General features: G+C 36.4%; 1 protein-coding gene across 1 annotated transcript in view; it reads left to right on the forward strand.

Moving 5' to 3' along the window:
• Positions 1-22,435, forward strand: part of LOC114044482 (contactin-6-like) — a 333,761-nt gene that overhangs the window by 135,206 nt on the left and 176,120 nt on the right. The window contains 1 exon segment of the mRNA XM_027863984.1: positions 16,302-16,486. Coding sequence (XP_027719785.1) covers positions 16,302-16,486 — 185 coding nt within the window.

Below are 22,435 nucleotides of genomic sequence, written 5' to 3' on the forward strand. Positions count from 1 at the left end.
AACCTAGTTATAATATTGTAGTAGGAATGAAGAGAGGAAGAAAGAATAATATGTGAAAAAAAAAACATTTAGTAATGGAAAACTGATTGAATAAGGAATAAGCAGACTTTAGAAATTCCTCAGGAATTACAAAGAAGAAAGGAATAGAAGAAAGGGGCTTTGGTCATTAGAAATATTCTCTCTTCAGAGATAATATTTATGATAGAACAGTTGGCAGCACATCAAGGTGGGAGGAAGAACACAAATTTTAGAAAGTAGAAGCCAGAAGCAGTAATTAGACTTAAAAGCAGATATAAACCAGGGTTTTCTCTCTAACTTAGCTTTTCAAAAATTGACTTTCAACAGGTTCATGGGTCTGTTTCTAATTTCTCTTGATGTTGCTGAAATAAGTTTCTATTTATTGTGTCATGGAAAAAGAAGACAACCATTAACTCCAATGATTATTTTAGACTTGACTTTACATTAGATCTGTAGGAAATGATTTCACCTCCTAGAGAACTGTTACTACTACTACTACTACTGCTACCACTACTACTACTACTACTACTACTACTACTACTACCACTACCACTACTACTAAAGTTTACAGAAGTCATGTGTCAGGAAAGTCCAAAACATGGGTAAGGTTCACTCCTATTTGAATTGCCATGATGTCAAACAAATTCAAATAATCCAGAACCCCTACACTATGAGGTCTGCTCACTGTGTAGAAATCTGCCCAGGGGGGCAGAGCCAAGATGGCAGAGGGAGAGCAGTGACTTGTTTGAGATCTCCCCTCAAACCCCTCCAAATACCTATAAAAAGTGATTCTAAACAAATTCTAAAGGATCAGAACCTACAAAAAGACAGTGTGAAACAAATTTCCAGCCCAAGACAGCCTGGATGGTCAATTGGAAAGGTGAATCATACTCGGCTGGGAGAGGAGCACAGTTTGGTGTGGGCTCACAGGCCACAGCGAACCTGGAGTAAGCCTCAGAGGACTGACTCACGGGCAGCTGTGGTGGTTTCCAGACTTCTCAACCCACAAACACCAAAGACAACTTGGAAGATCAGTGGGAAAAGTCTGTGACTGCGGTGAGAGAAGAAGCTAGGTCTCAGCTGCAAGTCCTGAGTGTGGGGCCACGGCTATTTCCTGAGCTTCTGGCCCACAGACTGAGGGGGAATGGAGTGACTGATCAGAGCAGGATTGCAAGGATCTCTTTGCCAGTGCTGAGGCAGGAATCTATTGCTTTACCAGTGCTTGGATCTGGGTCACAGTTCTGAGGGGCGGTCCTGGGGTGAGGAGGAATGCTGGTGTGGTGAAGCTTCTTGTGGTAGTGGAGGGAAAACACCTGAAAACAACTGTACAAACCCCCAAAGCTTGGGACAGTACATTTTCCACATTGGAAACAGCCTTTTACCTTAACAAAGAGTTTAAAACTCAAGTAATTGGCCAAGATAATGAGTAAGCAGGGCAAAAAGAATCAGACTATATTATCTTACTTTGGTGACAAGGAAGATCAAAACATACAACCAGAAAAAGACAGCAAAGCCAAAGCTCCTACATCCAAAGCCTCCAAAAAGAATATGAATCAGTCCCAGGCATTGGAAGAGCTCAAAAGGGATTTTGAAAAGCAAGTAAGAGAAGTAGAGGAAAAACTGAGAGTTTTGCAAGAAAATCATGAAAAACAAGTCAACAGTTTGCTAAAGGAGACCCAAAAAAAAAATACTGAAGAAAATAACACCTTAAAAAATAGCCTAACCCAAATGGCAAAAGAGGTCCAAAAAGCCAATGAGAAGAATGTCCTAAAAAACAAAATTGGCCAAATGCAAAAGGAAGTCCAAAAGATTACTGAAGAAAGTACTTCCTTAAAAATTAGAATACAGCAATTGGAAGCTAGCAATTTTATGAGAAATCAAGATACTGTAAAACAAATCCAAAAGAATGAAAAATTAGAAAACAATGTGAAATATCTCATTGGAAAAACAACTGATCTGGAAAATAGATCCAGGAGAGAGAATTTAAAAATTATTGGACTATCTGAAAGCCACGATCAAAAAAAGAGCCTACACATCATCTTTCAAGAAATGATCAAGGAAAACTGCCCTCCTATTTTATAACCTGAGGGCAAAATAGAAATGGAAAGAATCCACCAATCACCACCTGAAAGAGATCCCCGAAGGAAAACTCCTAGGAGCATTGTAGCCAATGCCAGAGTTCCCAGGTCAAGGAAAAAATATTACAAGCAGCCAGAAAGAAACAATTCTAGTATTGTAGAAACACAATCAGGATAACGCAAGGTTTAGCTGCTTCTACATTAAGGGAACATAGGGCATGGAATATAATATTCTGGAGGGCAAAGGAGATAGGATTACAACCAAGAATCACCTACCCAGCAAAACTGAGTATAATCCTGCAAGGGGAAAAATGGTCATTCAGTGAAATAGAGGACTTTCAGACATTCTTGATGAAAAGACCAGAGCTGAATAGAAAATTTGATTTTCAAATACAAGACTCAAGGGGAACATGAAGAGGCAAACAGAAAGAGAAAATCATAAGAGACTTATTATGGTTGAACTGTTTACATTCCTGCATGGAAAGATGATATTTGTAACTCATGAGACCTTTGTCAGTATTAGGGTAGTTGGATGGAAAAAATTATATGTGTGTGTGATAGATAGATAGAGGGCACAGGGTGAGTTGAAGATGAAGGGATCATCTGGAGAATAAAATTAAGGGGTGAGAGAGGATTATACTAGGAGAAGGAGAAAGGCAGAGGTAGAATGGGGTAAATTATCTCACAAAAAAAAGAGAAGGAAAGGCTCTTACAGTGGAGGGAAAATGGTGGAAGGTGAGAGTGAATGAGTGAATCTTATTCTCATAGAATTTGACTTAAGGAGGGAATAACATACACACTCAATTGGGCATGGAAATCTGTCTTACCCTACAGGAAAATGGTGGGGGGAAGGGGACAAGAGAGTAGGGGGATGATAGAGAGGAGGGCAGATTAGGAAAGGGGATAATCAGAAGCAAGTACCTCTGAGGATGGTCAGAGTCAAAAGAAAGAATAGAATAAATGGGGGGGTGGGATAGGATTAAGGGAAATAGAGTAAGTTTTCACAGCATGTCTACTATGGAAGTGTTTTGCATAACTCCACATATATAACCTATATTTAGTTGCTTGCCTTATCAGTGAGGGTTGGTAGGGAGGGAGGAAGGGAGAAAATTTGGAACTCAAAGTTTTAGAAACACATGTTTAAAAAAAAGTTTTCATATGCAACTGGGAAATAAGAAATACAGGAAATGGGGTACAGAAATCCATCCTGCCCTACAGTAAAATTGAAGGGGAAGGGGATAAGAGAAGAGGGGGAGATATAGAAGGGAAGGCAGACTAGAGGAAGGGATATTCAGAATGCATGCCACCTTGGAGTAAGGGGAGGGGCGAGATGGGGTGAAAATTTGGAACTCAAAATCTTGTGGAAGTAAATGTTGAAAACAAAAAAATAAATAAGAATTATCATAAACAACAAAAAAAAAGAAATCTGCCATGGAGGTTTGCTGTCAGCATAGGAATTGGCAGACTTTACACAGGAGTTTGTCCACAAATACACAAGCTTGATTCTAAACATGACTTAACACACTGTCTATTATGGAAGTCTTAATGCATTTTATGAATTATTTTCTTTAATGAAACATGGAGAGATAAAGGCTTGGTTTTCTTTATTGTAAAATGCTTTCAAGAAATGGGATACGTAAATAACTGACTGGTAATTAAAGACTGATTTTTTTTCCCCTCAATTTCACTATAAAGTAACCTCCTGGGCTTGAGCAAGTCATTTGAGTTCAGTGCTTCTATTTGTAAAACAGGTTCCTTTCTGTCCTCAAAGTAGCAATCAAACTAAATAGATTAAATAGATGATGTAGATATAAGTATAAAATAGATTGATAACAGAGGTAGATATACATATGTGGATTAATAAAGAGAGGTGATATATTAAATATGATCTATACCTATGTGTTTTAGAGACACAATATATACATATGTACATACACACATTCACATATATGTGTGTTTGTATAGATATGTGTGTATGTTTATATATCTCAATCTCTCTTTCTATCTTTAACTATTTATCTATCTATCTATCTATCTATATCTCAGAATCATAATGTCAAAGTATCTTAGAAGGGACCTCAGTGACATTTAATTTAAACCAACCCTGAAAAAGACTTTATTTAAAATCCCATACAATACTTCTCAACTTGAAAAAGTCACTTAACTTATTTTGTACTCAACTTTTTTTCAAATGTAAAGAAAGGGACAAGAACAAGATGTCTTCTGAGGTTTATTCTTCCTTTAAACTTATTCTATATTACTAAAGTCTCTTCTATACCATTGTTGGTTTTGCCTGAAGATTTCAAGTGAGTGGGAACACATTACCTCTGGAGGCATCCCATTTGATTTTAGGATAGCTCAAATATTAGCTTGATTTTTTTTTGCTAAGCAATGGGTTTAAGTGAGTTGCCTAGGGTCACACAGCTGGTAAATGTCAAGTGTCTGAGGCCAGATTTGAAGTCAGGTTCTTCTGACTCCAGGGCCAGTGCTCTATCCACTGTGCCACTTAGCTGCCCCATAGTAGCTTGATTTTCAATGATAAATTCCTTCTTGGCTCTGTCCACCCATTGATCTCATTTCCACCATTTGAGACCAAGTGGCATAAGACATCTCCCTCTTCAACATGGCAAACCTTTAAATATGAAATGAGAGCTATTTTATTCACCCCTAGTCTTTTCTTCTTCAGGCTAAGCATTCCCTATTTTTCAATAGATTCTCACATTCATAATCTCAAAAACTTTTGCTCCTCTACTTCCTTAGCCCTAGGTTCTTCCTAAATTATTAGTGTCAATCCTAAACTGTAGTAGTCAGAAGTGAGTACAATTTGGCAAATATGATCTGATTGGGTCACAGCACAGTGATCATATTTTGTCAACCATCACCTCCCTAGTCCTGGAAACTCTGTTTCTTCCAATGTAACATAAGACTGAATTAACTCTGTTGTTGTTCATCCTTCATTTTGGAAGAGGACCAATGACATCATGAAGTGATGTCTTGGCTTGTGCATGATTTGGATTTAATTAAGGCAGAATTGTGCAGAGTTGTTAGCCTCATTCTCTCTTCCAGAGTCATTGAAGTCCAATGGCAGTACAAATATCAGGATGACTGGTGATGGCCCAGGATGCAGTTGATGACCTTGCCACTTTCTATGTCTCTCCAAGCTCTAAGCATGTCACAGTGCCTGGTTCAGCCACCTTCATGGCTATTGGAACAAAACATTCTCATCTACCCATTCCACTGTGAGAAGTCTTCACATGCCTGGGGTAGAGACATCCCTCTACATCATCAATGGGTTTGAGGTCTGTTGGTTGCCCTTGACCTGGTTTAGCCTATCTGCAAAAATGATTTTAATGGGATGTGGTCACTATGTATGCCACAGTTTCTTATGAAGCCATAACTTCAACCCTATCTCTATCTTTTATTTATTGATTGATTTATTTATTGACTTACTTATCTTTACATTTTATGTTTCTCTAGCAGCTGTCTAGTGTCATTATCCATCCATCCATCCATACATTCATCTATCTACCTGTCTATCTGTCTATCTATCTATCTATCTATCTATCTATCTGTCTGTCTGTCTGTCTGTCTGTCTGTCTATTTTTATTTAACCCATTTGAGCAGGGCAAAGTAGCCCTATTGGTTTTTGAATCTATGAAATGAATGCTTGTCTGAAAAGCATTTACTGATTCACTATATTGATTTTCTGATTGGAGAGGGCAGAGAGTGGACAACAAAGAACTCCTCCCAGATCTTTCATTTAAGAAGCATGCCTGGGGAGGAAGGAAACTTGGAAATCATCTGACTGGCTTCAAGTTCTTTTAAGATAAATTAAACAAAAACAAAAACAGAAGGTCTCTAAGCTCAATTTTGCACAGATAAGAAGTAATTGAGGCTGGCTCTATCCCTTATGGTGGCATTTCAGAGCCAATGTGATCATACCTTTTAAAGCTCAGTTTTGCCTCATTTGTTTAACGTGGCATACTCTTAATTATCTAAGCTATAAATTGATTGTATTGTGAAATCCACCAAAAGACCTAAAGCTGAGGTGTTGTAACAGCATAAGATGATTGACTGATGACTCTCTGTGCCTCTCCTCCTAAAGAAATGTGACTCCTTGCTATTAGTGAAAAATCAAATTCATGTGCCCCATAACTCCACTCTTCTGCTCTGGTAAACAACCAAGCATATTTTTCTTTTTCTTTTTTTTTTTTGTACCGCCTCCTTTTTAATTTAGTAACTTTGCAGTCAGTGTGGGAGAATGTAAATAAAATGAGTAGTGAGCAGTGTTGAATGTTCTTGGATGCTCCAGAGCTTTCCCACCAAGGGCAAATATTTATGTATGTATGTAGATCTTATTTATTTTTTTCTAATTTATGAAGCAAAGGGTACCCAGCTTGGCTGTTAATGTTGAGCAATAAATATGAAATCTTGCTGTGATGTTCTCAAACATTTGAAAACTTCCCAATAACAACAGAGAGGCAGTTTCTCATTTTGTTTTCCTCTTCACAGTTATATCATTAGAGATGATACTGCAGCAAGGCGTGACACCTATTACAAGAAAGAGTGAATTTTATTGTATTTTATTTTTAACTTAAAGAATCATAACACCAATATTATGTATAATTTTAGCCAGTCTATACAATTATTTTATATGTTATATGTCACCACTTCCCAGTAGAATATTAGAGTACAAGCCCCTCAAAAACAGTGGTTGTTTTTGTTTGTTTGTTTATTTGCTTGTTTTCATTATTTTATCTTTGCATTTCTAGGGACTATCACAAAACCTTCTGTATAGTAAATGCTTAATAAATGATTGTTAGATTGGATTGGTTTATAAGCTGATGATGAAATAACTACATATGTATGTGAATCAATTGATTATGTTGTCCACATAGTACCAAAAAACCATTTGTCTTTTCTCATTGAAATAGACTAGATCATAGATTGATACTTAGAAAGGAAGTTTGTCATCATCATCATCTAGTCCAATGACATTAATTTTACCAATGTCCAAACTAAAGTTTAGGGAGATTAAGTGACTTTCCCAGGCTCACATAGGCAGAATTCTGACTCAGGTAGACCCAACCCAGGCAGCTAGGTTGTACAGCAGATAGAGCACTGGGCCTAAAGTCAAGAAGGTTCATCTTCCTGAGTTCAAAATTGGCTTCAGACCCTTTCTAGCTGTGTGACCCTGGGCAAGTCACTTAACCTTGTTTGCCTCAATTTCCTCATCTGTAAAATGAGCTGGAGAAGAAAATGACAAACCACTCCAGTTTCTTTGCCAAGAAAAACCCTAAAAATGAGATCCTGAAGAATCAGACTGAAACAACTGAACAACAAAAGACCCAACCTTGAAACATAGTGAAAGATCCATCCTCTTGATACATAATGAACATTTAAATTCTGGTTGAAAAAATGTTAATTCTCTGCACACAACTTCTGTACGCAATTGTGTTATACAAAACATAAAACATAGACAACCAAATGCAGACTTTCTAGGTCCCCTTCTATTATTTCTTTTCATTAATTTTTGGAAACATTTATATTCAGCAATTAACTGATGTGACCAAATCAGCACATTTTCTAGTTTTACTCTTACTTTGCCTGAACAGTGACATTTCCAATGCTTTAGAACACATTTCTATTCTTTTGGAATTAAGGAACTCCTCAATCATACAAAGGCAATATGGATGATGAAAGAATTACAAATTGGCAAAGTTGTCTGAAAGTCTTTTATGGAATGAATTTCAGACATGGGGAAATCCTGGGCAAAGTTGCAGAAATAGAAAATATAAATTATTTGGGACATCTAGCAGGAAAGCATGGTTATGACAAAGCATGCATGAGGGAAAGACATATGTAAACTGATGAGTTAAATTTTGACTAACCACAGTTCAAGTTTCCTGAGTAGAGGAATGATATAATCATTCATACACTTTCACAATATAAATTGTGGTAACTGCATAGAAAATAGATTGGTTTGAGGAAAGACTACAAGGAAGGATACCAATCAGTAAGCTACTACACGAATCTATGTGGGCAGTGATGAGGGTTCAAATAGGATGATGACACAAGAAGAAATATGGCAAGAAGTAGGGATGCAGAAAAAAAGAAAGTTAAATGAGTAGACTTGGAAAATGGGTGGGTATGGGGGGAGAGGGACAATGAAAAGTCAAGGATGACTCACAGGCTGCAAACCTGGGTGACTATATTAAGGGAATAAGCCTTGCCAGACTTAGGCGAGTTAGGAGTAGAAGTGGACTTTGTGGGAGAGACAATGAGTTTCTCTGTTGCACTAGTCTCTGAGAGTTTTCCAATTCAAAATTTATGACCCTAAGTCTGTATTTGTGATTTTATATCGAACATATTTCCTGATTATAGATAATCTTTGGACCAAACAGGTTTTTTTGTCTGTTGTTTTTTTTTTTTTCATTTTCAGGGATAATGTGTGTATGAGAGAGAGAGAGATAGAGAGCCAGAGAGAAAGAGACAGACAGATAGAGATGGAGACAGAGACAGAGACAGAGAGACATAGACAGAGAATAAATGTTGTCCTAGGATCATAGATTGAAAGTTGGAAAGGATTGTAAAGAACATCAATTCTCACTCTCCTACTTTATAGTTGAAAAAATTGAAGGATAGCAAAATTTAAGTGACTCGACCAAGGTCATGCAGCCAAAGTAGCTGTGCCAGAGGAAGAACTTGTCCTATGTTACCTGACCTTAAGTTCAGTGTTTTAGGAGCTAAAGAAGAATGGCTTTACCAAAGTTTCTGAAATTGATTTCTAAGTAAAGTGACAGTAATGAAGAAGGAAAAGCTTGCCATCTGAGATGCTGACAGACATGAAACACCATGTGTCCAGAAGCCAAGAGAATAGATCAAAATCATGCAACTACAGATTTGGACCATCTCTAGTCCAATGTATGACCAAAAAGACCCTTCAGTGCACCATATGATACGTGTTCATCCAGCTTAAGTTTGAAGGCATCAGGGTAGCAGAACTGACTACCACCTGAGATAGTACCTTGTTCTCTACTTTCGGGCAGTTTTACTTATTTACTAATAAGTAAAGTTGACATTAAACCTAAACTCTCCTGTTGGATATCTCCACCCATTATCCTTGATGCTTCACTGTGGTCCCCAAATGAAACAAACCCTCTTTAGAATGTGAACTTCTTCTGAGCATAGACCTTTCTTTACATTTCCCATGGCATAGTGCTTGGCATTTATTATACCTTGACTTAATTCTTTCATGAAACAGCTCCTAAAATTCTTGAAAACAAGCATTACTATTTCCCACCCCTATTGAGTTATCTCTTTGATCAATCAATTAGCAAGTATTTATTAAGAAAATTCTAATGTGTCAGGTATTCTGCTACCATGAATGAGATAAAGAAAAGGAAAAAAAAGTTCCCAACAATCTTTGTATAGTATGGACTTGAATTCAGCCTTTTATCATTAGTGTTGTCCTTTCTGAGGGTCTTGAAAGACAAGCTTTACCAGAATCCTTCCTAAACTGTAGTACCCAGAACTGAATGTACCATTCCATAAATAATCTGACCAATACTGAGCAATGCAAGATTATCTCCTCTTTATTCCCGAAGTCATGCCTTTTTGAACATTGAAAGACAAAATACCAAAATCAATCAGATTAAGATAAAGTCCTAGCCAGAAGAGCATGCCATAATCAAGAACAGAGTCAATGAATCAAATAATTATGGCAAGGAGAGAGTTTGATTAGTAAAGGCTAGTTAAAAAACAAGATTATCTTCTCAAGAACCACACCAAATTCAGGCATCAGGACAAAAGCCCAAAGATGAATGATAGCCACTAGGTGGTACGTTATTGGAACTGGAATCAGGAAGACTGGAGTTAGCATCTTAGCTTATTCATTTGTGAGTTATGTGACCTTGGCAAGTCAGCTAAACATTCCTAATCTCAGTTATCACATTTGTAAATGTTTATAATAGTGGTATCTTTCTCACAGGGTTTCTTTGAGGGTGCAATGAAATGACTTATGTAAAGCCCTTAGAAAACTGTAGCTTGAAATATAAAACCTAGCTACTATTAGAAGTTTGGAGCCATGTAAATAGAAACCAACTTAAGCAATGAGTTATCAAGAAATGCCAAAATATGTTGCTATACTCTCTTGTTATTCAACAAACATTTATTAAGCTCGTACTATGTGTCAGACACTGTGCTAAGCACAGAGGATAGAGAGAAAAGTGAAATTAGTCTCTGCTATCCAAAAAGCTTACATTCTAAAAGAGCAAGACAGCATCTATATGTATAAATATATACCAAATTAATTACTGGTTGTCCAGGATAGAAGTGGACTGGCACCTAGGTGTAAGGAGTTGTCAAGAAAGACTTCATATAGAAGAAAGCATTTGAGATGAATCTTCAAGGAGATCAGGCTATCCAAAAGGGAGAAGTCAGTAACAAATTAACTCCAGGCATGTTGGATAGTCAGTAGTACCATAACAGAAAGTGGTAGTTTGAATGTCAAGTGGAAAGATCAGTGAGTGAGCTATTACGGCTTGATTTAGAGTGTGAAAAAGAGTAAAACATAAGAATGTTGGAGAGTTAGGAAGGGGCTAGTTTGTCAATAAGAGTACGCAGACACAGACACACACACACACACGCACACACACACACACACACACACACACACACACAATCCTAGAGATAATAAAGAGCCAGTGCAATTTATTGAGCCACTGATTTTACTGAGTCAGAGGGAGGTTAAAGGATTTGCACATGGATCTGACATTTGTTCCAGAAACGTCAGCTTACTTGACCAATTTTTCTTTCATTTCTTAAAATGTTAATTCTACCTATCAGCAGAATTTCAGAGGCTTCTGAAAAGCTTTGAAGAAAAGATATTGAGATAGGAGGCAAAAGTTTGAACAATCTGGATAAGAAGATACACTCTGCAATATATCTCTGACCATGGCAATAATTGTGTTCAGATGCTGTAACAGCACCCATAGTCACAGCAAGAGGTCAAAATAGAAGTGTTTTACATTTGTATATTTTTTTGGGAAATGTCAGTAACAAGAAAATAATGGTATAGAATGGTAGCTCCATTTGGACAGTTTGGAGCTTAATGGTAAGCACTTATTCCCTTCAATAATACAGAGATTGCTTCTATGCCAAACATGTGAATTTATCCATTACATCCCTATAGAGCAATCTTCCATCCCTGGAACTAAGTACAAATATTTCAAGTGGAAAAATGAAAGCCAATTAGAGTAGAGTTTAAACATTTAACAAAGGCAATTCCTGCTTGTTTTCCTACTAGGCTTCACTTTCTCTTCAGAAAATGTGACCTCAGAGAGGTTCTATTTTAATGAGGTTCAGGCTTTTGAGTAATCCCAAGGGTACTGCTGCAATCTCTGATAACCAATAACTAGGCTTCCTAGTTACAATGGTTCTGTTTACTGTTTTCTAGATTTAAACAGTGAATAATGAGATTTAAGAAATCTACATATATAGTATATATATACATATATACACAAATACACATACATATATACACATACATATGTATATATATAAAACATATACCTATAAATGTGTACACATGTATACATACACATATACATTTCTAAAATAGTATAATAATGAAAATGCTATTTATGCATTAAAAGCAGGGGAGTGAAGCAGGAGAGATTCTACCACAATGTGTCAGCAGCCTTCACTCCCCTTATAACTCAGTTTGAATGGGGCCTGAAAGGTCTCCTGTCCTAACACTTGAATTCTCTGTCTTTTGATAAAACTAATAGGATGCTCACTCAGTCTAAACCTCCTGACACAAGAGAATGGAGGGAAAATCTTTATTTATTGGGGATGCTTATTTAAATAGTACCAAGTTAGAGAGACAGAGCAGTGAATCCTGCTTTTGTCATCCAGCACTAGTTCACATTTGTGAGAGGCCACATTTCATACAATCCATATTTCATGCAATCTTGATTCCAAGAAGAGGAACAAAAAAGGAGCAAAAGAAAATAAGGCACTTGGAAGACTTCCACAGAAGTCATTCAAAGTATGTGAGACCCATACTCTAAGGCCTGAATCAGCCTAGCATATGAGATTTGTTTCCTTCACGGGATTTTGCTTCAGGGATAGATTTCTTCCACAGGCTTATCCTCTTTACCAGGAGTTATTTCTAAGATAAAAGGAATCTTAAGTAGCAACAGTAATGTCATCACAATGGTTCAATGGTTATGATTATGACAATGAATGCACCATTTATTTTTATCTTTCTTATAAACATTCTGGGTCTATTGAAATTGTATAATGTTCTTCAATTTGGAAGGCTCCCTCTGAACTCTTGGCTACTGTTTTCTCTATGTTTATGCCTTAAGATGATTTTATTTTCTCAATAGTTTAATTACATCGCTTGTTCAAGTCTTATGAACAAAAAGAAAGGTCAAAGAGGACCTCTTTTCTTTTTGATCAATCAAGGAGCCCTGGAATGACCCCATATTAGGTGACTGAAGCTGAAAATAGAGAAATAATTTACTAAGAAATGTAAGTTTTTCACAAAGAATTTCTGCTTCTCAAAGAATTCAATTGTTAAACTTTATAGAACAGACCTACTCTGGGCCTCTGAGTAGAGAAAAAAATGCCAGCCAAAATTTTAGAAATTGCATGCTAGAGAAACATATACATATGTGTGTATGTGTGTGTGTGTGTGTAGATATGAACATCACCCATGAAACTTATTAGTATTCTCTGCAACTATTGATGATATTGAGCCATTTCTTGATAATCATTTAACAATTGCTTGCATTTAAGTAGCATTTGTTACTGGCAAAATGCTCTTCTTAATATAGTCCTATGGAATAGATCCAACATAAAAAAAACAAAGCATAAAATACTGACGGTTCATACATAAAGTCCATGTGGTAGATAAAAAGAAAGGATCCTGATAGGAACAACAACAACAATAACAACAACAACAAAACTCTAATGAATATTGAGAAGGAAGAGATGATTTTTGTCTAGGTAATCTGGAAAGGTTTTTGACTAGGGGCAGTATTGGAACTGAATCTTTAAGGAAAATAATAATTCTGAAAAGTAGAGAAGGAAAGGAAATGGGATGCCTAAGTGGACATACTAAAGCTTAATACAAGTTTTTGGAACAACAAATTGTCCAATTTTATTGAAATACAGAACACGTGTGAGAGAGTAATGTAAAATAAATTTGAAAAAGTAGATTGGTACCAGATTTTAGTGGGCTTTAAATGACAGGGTTACCATGCTTAGTTTCATTTATTTACTTATAAAAATTAGAAAAGCAATAGAGAGTTTTTTTTTATTTGTTTGTTTAATAGGATAGGAATATATTCAGACTAGTAGTAGGAAGATTATTATGGCAGCTGTATAAGGAATTAATTAGAGGAGATACCATTAACAAGAGCAATTAGGAAGGAATAGTACTGGTTATAAGACCCTGAATAAATACGACAGTAGTGTAAGGGGAAGGGTGGTTAGAAGGAATGAAATATCTTGTGGAGACTGAATCTCCAATCCATGGCAACTGATTGGATATGAGAGTATGGGGGAGATGGAAGAGTCCAAGATGACTCAAAACTTTTGAGGCTGAATGTTTAGAATAATGGTAGTGCTACCATTAAATTTGGGGGATTTTTGTAGGGGGGAAGAAGCGTAAAGGAGGGGCAGGTTTTGAGGGGGAACATGAATTCAATTTGGAGCAATTTGAAATGCAGGTAGGGCTTTTGTTGCAAATGTGAGAAAGTGTTTAGATATTTAGAGGTGAAATTCATACATTAGGGCTGGGCATATGGGAGAATAAAGTTTATAAAGGTAAAAATTGGTCCCATGGAAATTGATAATATCAACAAAGGAGAAGATTATGACATAAAAAGAAGGTCCTCAAAAGATACTTGGGGAATGCCCATCCATAGGTTGTAGGAAGAAGATGAATCAAAAGAAACAAAGGAAGGAAGACATGGTCAGATATTGAGAAAGAAATCTAGCACAGAGAAGTATTGTGGATATCAAGAATGAAGAAATTCTATAAGATAATCAATAAGTGGTCAGTAATTTCAAATTCTGTAAAAGAAGATCAAGTATGGATTGAGTCTTAAGAGCATATTAAGTTACCAGGAGGTCTAGAAATTAGAATAACAAAGCATTTGGGATGAAATAAAATTAGAGAACAATAAAGTACTTTATAGATGACTAAGATTTTAGTGATGGAAATGAGGATAGATATGAGATGATAGCTTGAGAGACCTATTGGTCCAAGGCAAGGTATTTTATACTGGAGATATATGCTAATTTTTGTAAGCCTCAAGGAAGGGGTTAGTAGATAGGGAAAGATTGGTGATGAGAGAGAGACAGACAGAGAGACAGAGAGAGAGACAGAGAGACAGAGAGAGAGACAGAGATAGAGATAGAAACAGAGACAGAGACAGACAGAGACAGAGAGACAGAGAGAGAATATATAAAACAGGTATGGAACAAGCTGTGATAAAGAAATTAGCCATGAGAAAAAGAATAGATTCCAGCCTTCACAAAAGGGAAGGATAGATGAAGGTGTCAGGAAATTTTGTATTGTGAAGCTAAATGCGGGAGGTAATAAGGGATAACCTTTAGGGGTTAGGAACCTGAGGAGGACAACATTTGAAAAAGACATGGTCAAGAGAATAATAGAGCATAAATCAAAAGTCAAATAGTATTTGTTAGCTGTCTATATTTCATCAGAGACTGTTCTAGGCACCTTTCTAAAGAAAAGCAAAAAATAAAATAAAACAAAACAAACAATAGAAATCAGTCTCTGCCCTGAAGGAGCATATAGTCCAATGAGGGAGACAATATGAAAACAGCAATTGGCCAGCTGTTCTGACATTAAAAAAGAAAAAAAAATTATTATGTGATTTTGACAGGTGGTACATTTAGAAATGACAGTTATAAACAAGGAATATGCTGACTTCTTCATGCCACATATAGGTATTGCCTCCATGTGGGATTGACTAACAATAGAGAATGTATCAAAGGATAATGTGTCCATAGGAGAAAACTGGGTTTCACACATTCACAAAATTTGAGAATTGAAAGGAAATTCAAAAGGAAGATAGTTCCAAAGTAAACCTGAAAATGGTTCCTACTATAGTAAATGTGACAAGTAATGATCCTACCTCTGTTTCAAGATCTTGAAGAAAATGATACCTAGCCCCTCTTGGGTTAGCTCTTTGTACTTTAGGATGGCTTCCGTTATTACGAAGATTTTCCTGGCATCAAGGCTACATTAGTCTCTTTTTAAGCTCTACCAATTACTATCTGTTTTGTCCTTCAATGCCAAATAGAACAAGTTCAATCCCTCTTCTCCAAATATTTGAACAATGTTATAATGCCCAATGAGTCTTCTTTCCTTCCCAATAAATTTCAGTGAACATACAACTATTGTGACTTTGAATTTCTTACGTAATATCTTGGGGTGATATTTTCTCCATGTGTAAAATTAGATGGTCGGAGCAAAGAACTTTCCATCTCACTCTAGAATCTATGAATTTGAAAGAGGCTGATTTGCCCACAGCCACAAATACATGAGCCTGTACTCAAAGTGAAGTTTCCATAGCACAAGCCTAATGATTTTTTCCACTATAGTATACTGCCTTACAGGAATACACCCCTAGTAATGCTTATACCAAACCCTGGGATAATTTGACAGTTATTCTTTAGCCAACCAATGGTGCCTGAAACTTTCATGGCATTTACTAAAGTGGCCTCTGGAAGAAATCAGGTCAACAGATATTTTATTAATGTCCTAACACTATCTTAAAAGTAGGAGAGATAAAGAAAGTGAAAAGAAAGTATAAAAAAAGTCCCTGTTCTCAAGAAGGGAATATTTTTTGTGTTATCTACATGAGGTTCCTCACTCTATGTTATGCACCTATCCTTACTTAGCCATTACCATAATCTGCACGTGTCATGTGATAATTGAACTTACCTAACACAAAAATCAGTAGCAAAATTATGTGCCATCTTCTCTGCTCTGTGTTCTCTTTTCTTAACAGTATATGGGCACAGACAGTCCCTGACTTATTGGATAACTAGTTCCAGAAATGTCAGCATTTGGGACTGATATATCTCTCAAAGATAATCTATATAAAGCATCCTGAACTGGGACTATAACATCTCCTTTTCTAATGAATTATTCTCCTTTAGCCCAGTACCCAATATTATTTGGAGCAGGTTGGATAGAAGTCCTTTGGCAAGGAAAATCCAATATAGCAAATCCAAAGGAATGATTGGAATCCCAAACTTTCAACAGTAGGATGAAGGATCCTATGTGTGCATTGTAGGAAATCTGCGAGGAAAGACTATTGCAAGAGGTCAACTGTTTTTCTATGGTAAGACAGTCATATTTTTAAAACCTTATGAAACATTGTATAATATTCATTACAGTAAATAGTGGAAGTCATTAGCATGTTGTGGGAAGCATCATGGGAGAAATAAGGAAGATGTATTTCCAGGTTAGGATGCTTACTGCTATGATTAGCATATCAGAATGGTCATCCTTAAAATATGACTTTAATTTCAGTATTGTCTATGCAAGCTATTGTTTATTATAATTGCCATTGAAAATATCAACTGTGTCATGTTAAAGCTATAAAGGTTTATAATTCAAGGTAGAGCAGTATCCAATATATTTCACATAAAACATTCGGCAGCAGCCTATGGCAATCTTAATTATGTAACTCGAAAGGGGATTTCTAAATGAAGAAAAAAATGGGTGAAAAATAATGCTTGGTTGAGGGATAGACAACATTGAATTCTATTTAAAGGCAGTATATACACATATAAAGTCAAATAGCAAAGTTAGGCAATTACTTGACTATTTTAACCAGAGAAACACTCTTTTCTTATTTATCAGCAAGTTCTTTTTTTTTTTTCAAAACAGCCATTGGGATATAAGTCATTTGCTTTATGGCCTTTTCTCTTATATCTTGGAATTATAGAAATTAATTTTAGCAAAATATTAACATTACATTAATCATTATATTTTATTTTCTTAGCTTTAGCCTATCATTCCATATTTTGAAAATATTTCTGAATATATTAGTGTATTGTTTAATGTATGTGAGAATGCAAGTTTCCTTTATAATTTATGTTTCTTCAGAATAAGGATTGTTTCATTTGTGTATGTTTGAGTGCTTAGTTAGTGCTGGATATACTGCACTAATCTAATTAATTCTGACTGACAAATTGATTGGTTGATTAATTATTTATCCTAATTTTGTTTTGTCTGAAATTTTATACAACTTATATCTAAGCATTCATCTAAGTCAATTGTAAAAGTATAGTGAGGAAGTGGACCAGCAGCAGTGTCTTGAACCACACTGCTAGAGCTCTTACACTATGTTAATGTTGATCTATTGAACATCACTCACCTTTTGGATACATGGAGTTGACAAAGAAAAAAAATCCGAGTACTCTTCTTTAATGAACACTTTTCCATCTCTTCTAAATACCCCTTCTCCTAGTCTGTTTTCCCTTCTATCTCTCCCCCCCTTTCCCTTCTATTTTCCTGTAGGTCAGGAGAGATTTCTGTACCCCATTTCCTGTATTTCTTATTTCCCAGTTGCATGTGAAAACATTTTTTTTAAACATGTGTTTTTAAAACTTTGTGTTCCAAATTTTCTCCCTTCCTCACTCCCCACCCACCCTCATTGAAAAGGTAAGCAACTCAATATAGGCTATACATGTGCAGTTTTGCAAAACACTTCCATAGTAAACATGCTGTGAAAAACTGACCCTATTTCCCTTAATCCTATCCCGCCCTCCCATTTATTCTATTTTTTCTTTTGACCCTGTTCCTCCTCAGAAGTATTTGCTTCTGATTACCCCCTTTCCTAATCTTCCCTCCTCTCTATCATCCCCCTACTCTCTTGTCCCCATCCTCTCCTATTTTCCTGTAGGGTAAGACAGATTTCCATACCCAATTGAATGTGTGTGTTATTCCCTCCTTAAGTCAAATCCTATGAGAAAAAGATTCGCTCATTCCCTCTCACCTTCCCCCATTTCCCCTCCACTGTAAGAGACTTTTCTTCTCTGCTTTTTTTGTGAGATAATTTATCCTGTTTTACCTCTCCCTTTCTCCTTCTCCTAGTATAATCCTCTCTCACCCCTTAATTTTATTCTCCAGATATGACCCCTTCATCTTCAACTCACCCTGTGCCCTCTATCTATCTATATATCCATCCATTTATCTATCCATTTATCTATCTATCTATCTATCTATCTATCTATCTATCTATCTATCTATCTATCTATCTATCTATCTTTCTATCTATCTATCTATCTATCTATCTATCTATCTATCTATCTATCTATCTACCTATCTATCTATCTATCTATCTCTCTCTCTCTCTCTGTATCTATCTATATAAATACATATAATTTTTCCCTCCAACTACCCTAATACTGACAAAGGTCTCATGAGTTGCAAATATCATCTTTCCATTCAGGAATGTAAGCAGTTCAACCTTAATAAGTCTCTTATGATTTCTCTTTCCTGTTTACCTCTTCATGTTCCCCTTGAGTCTTGCATTTGAAAGTCAAATTTTCTATTCAGCTCTGGTCTTTTCATCAAGAATGTTTGAAAGTCCTCTATTTCACTGAATGACCATTTTTTCCCCTGCAGGATTGTACTCAGTTTTGCTGGGTAGGTGATTCTTGGTTGTAATCCTATCTCCTTTGCATTATGAAATATCATATTCCATGCCCTGCAGTCCCTTAATGTAGAAGCTGCTAAATCTTGAGTTTTCCAGATTGTGTTTCCACAATACTTGAATTGTGTCTTTCTAACTGCTTGTAATATTTTCTCCTTGACCTGGGAATGCTGGAATTTGGCTACAATATTCCTAGGAGTTTTCCTTTGGGGATCTCTTTCAGGAGGAGATCAGTGAATTCTTTCAATTTTTATTTTGCCCTCTGGTTCTAAAATATCAGGGCAGTTTTCCTTGATCATTTCTTGAAAGATGATGTGTAGGCTCTTTTTTTGATCATGGCTTTCAGATAGTCTAATAATTTTTAAATTCTCTCTCCTGGATCTATTTTCCAGGTCAGTTGTTTTTCCAATGAGATATTTCACATTGTTTTCTAATTTTTCATTCTTTTGGATTTGTTTTGCAGTGTCTTGATTTCTCAAAAAGTCACTAGCTTCTAATTGCTCTATTCTAATTTTTAAGGAAGCATTTTCTTCAGTAAGCTTTTAGACTTCCTTTTCCATTTGTCCAATTTTGCTTTTTAAGGCATTCTTCTCCTCATTGGCTTTTTGGACTTCTTTAGCCAATGGGGTTAGGCTGTTTTTTAAGATGTTATTTTCTTCAGTATTTTTTTTTTTGGATCTCCTTTAGCAAGCTGTTAACTTGGTTTTCCATGATTTTCTTGCATCACTCTCATTTCTCTTCCCAGGTTTTCCTCTACTTCTCTTATTTCCTTCTCAAAATCCCTTTTGAGCTCTTCCAAGGCCTGGGACTGATTCATATTTTTTCTTGGAAGTTTTGGATGTAGGAGGTTTGACTTTGTTTTCTTCTTCTGGTTGTATGTTTTGATCTTCTTTGTCACCAAAGTAAGATAACATAGTCTAACTCTTTTTGCACTGCTTGCTCATGATCCCAACCAATTACTTGAGTTTTAAACTCTTTGTTAAGGTCTGTTTCCAATGTGGAGAATATACTGTCCCAAGCTTTGGGGGTTTGTACAGCTGTTTTCAGAGATACTTCTAGGGACTGAAAAGTGTCAGTTCTTCCAAGGAGCTATGATAAGGGGCAAGGTGTTTCCTCTCCACAAGCACAACAAGCTCCACCACACCAACATTCCTCCTCACCCCAGGACTGCCCCTCAGAACTGTGATCCAGATCTAAGCATGGGCAAAGCGAGAGATTCCTGCCTCATCCCTGGCAAAGAGATCCTTGCAATCCCTTTCTGATCAGCCACTCCATTCCCCTCAGTCTGTGGACCAGAAGCTCAGGAAACAGCCATGGCCCCGTACTCGGGACTTGCAGCTGAGACCTAACTTTTTCTCTCACCACTGTCACAGACTTTTCCCACTAACCTTCTAAGTTGTGTTTGGCGTTCGTGGGTTGAGAAGTCTGGAAACCACCACAGCTGCCAGTGATTCAGTCCTCTGAGGCCTGCTCCAGGGTTGCTGCGGCCTGCGTGCCCATGCCAACCTGCACTCCTCTCCCAGCCCGGCACAATACACCTTTCCGATCAACCATTCAGGCTATCTTGGGCTGGAAATTTGTTTCAATCTGTCTTTTTGTGGGTTCTGCTGCTTTAGAATTTGTTTAGAGCCTTTTTTTACAGGTATTTGGAGGGGTTTGGGGGAGAGCTCTAGAAAGTCACTGCTTTCCTTCTGCCATCTTGGCTTTGCCTCCGGAGAATTTCTTGAAAGATCATGTCTAGGCTCTTTTTTTTTTATCATGGCTTTCAGGTAGTCCAATAATTTTTAAATTATCTCCCTTGGATCTATATTCCAGGTCATTTGTGGTTTTTTTTTTTTCCAATGAGGTATTTCACATTGTCTTCTATTATTTCATTCTTTTGGTTGTGTTTTACAATTACTTGATTTCTCATGAAGTAATCAGCTTCCATTTGCTCATTCCAATTTTTTTTTACATTCATATTAAATATATTTTCACATTAGTGACGGTGTAAGTAGAAATTAAAACTAATAGGTGGAACCATCAGAAAGAGGAAACAAAACTCAATAGAAAAGAAAAAAAATCATAATTCGACTTCCATAGTTCTTTCTTTGGGTGTGGATAGAATTTTCCATCACAAGGCCTCTGGAGATGTCTTAGATCCTTGTATTGTCAGGAAAAGGTAAGTTTATCAATATTAGTCATCACACAATGTGGCTGTTATTGTGTACAATGTTTTCTTGGTTCTGCTCACTTAACTCAGCATCAGACCATACAAGTCTTTCCAGGTTTTTCTGAAGTCAGCCTGTTCATCATTTCTTATAGCACAATAGTATTCCATCACATTCATATACCACAACTTGCTCAGTCATTCCCCAATTGATGGGCATCCTCTCAATTTACAATTCTTTGCCACCACAAAAAGAGCTGCTATGAATATTTTTGTACATGTAGGTCCTTTTCCCATTTCTTTGATCTTTTTGGGATACAGCCCTAGAAGTGCTATTGCTGGGTCAAAGGGTAAGTACATTTTTATGGCCCTTTGGTTAAAGTTACAAACTGCTCTCCCAAATGGTTGAATCATTTCACAACTCCACCAACAATGCATTCCAATTTTCCCACATCTTCTCCAACATTTATCATTTTCCTGTTTTGACATGTTGGACATTCTGATAGGTGTGATGTGGCATCTCAGAGTTGTTTTGATTTGCATTTCTCTAATCAATGGTGATTTAGAGTATTTTTTCATGTGACTATAGATGGCTTTAATTTCTTCATCTGAGAACTGTCTGCTCATATCCTTTGACCACTTATCTATTGGGGAATGGCTTGCATTCTTATAAATTTGACTTAATTCTCTATGTATTTTACAAATGAGGCCCTTATCAGAGAGACTGGTTGTAAAAATTCTTTCCCAATTTTCTACCTTCCTTCTAATCTTAGTTGCATTGGTTTTATTTGTGCAAAACCTTTTCAATTTAATGTAATTAAACTTATCTATTTTGCTTTTTGTAATGATCTCTATCTCCTGTTTGGTCATGAATTCTTCTGTTCTCCATAGATTTGATAGGTAAACTATTCCTTGCTCTGCCAGTTTGCTTATAGTATCAACCTTTATACCTAAATCATGAACCCATTTTGACTTTATTTTGGTATATGGTGTGAGATTTTGGTCTATGCCTCATTTCTGCCTTACTCTTTTCCAGTTTTCCCAGCAGTTTTTTTCAAAGAGTGGGTTCTTATCCCAGAAGCTGGGATGTTTGAGTTAATCAAATAGTAGATTACTATAGTCATTGACTATGGTATCTTACATACTTAACCTATTCCACTGATCTACCACTCTATTTCTGAGCCAGTGCCAAGCAGTTTTGATGATTGCTGCTTTATAATACAATTTAAGATCTGGAATGACTAGGCCGCCTTCCCCTTTATTTCTTTTCATTAGTTCTCTTGACATTCTGGACCTTTTGTTCTTTCAAATGAATTGTGTTATTATTTTTTCTAACTCTATTAAATAGTTTTTTGGTAGTTTGATTGGTATGGCACTGAATAAATAAATTAGCTTAGGTAGAATTGTTATTTTTATTATATTAGCTCGGCCTGCCCATGAGTAACTGATGTTTTTCCAATTATTTAGATCTGATTTTA

Source organism: Vombatus ursinus, unplaced genomic scaffold (assembly GCF_900497805.2).
Source record: "Vombatus ursinus unplaced genomic scaffold, bare-nosed wombat genome assembly UNPS02014773.1, whole genome shotgun sequence".
NCBI classification, from domain to species: domain Eukaryota; kingdom Metazoa; phylum Chordata; class Mammalia; order Diprotodontia; family Vombatidae; genus Vombatus; species Vombatus ursinus.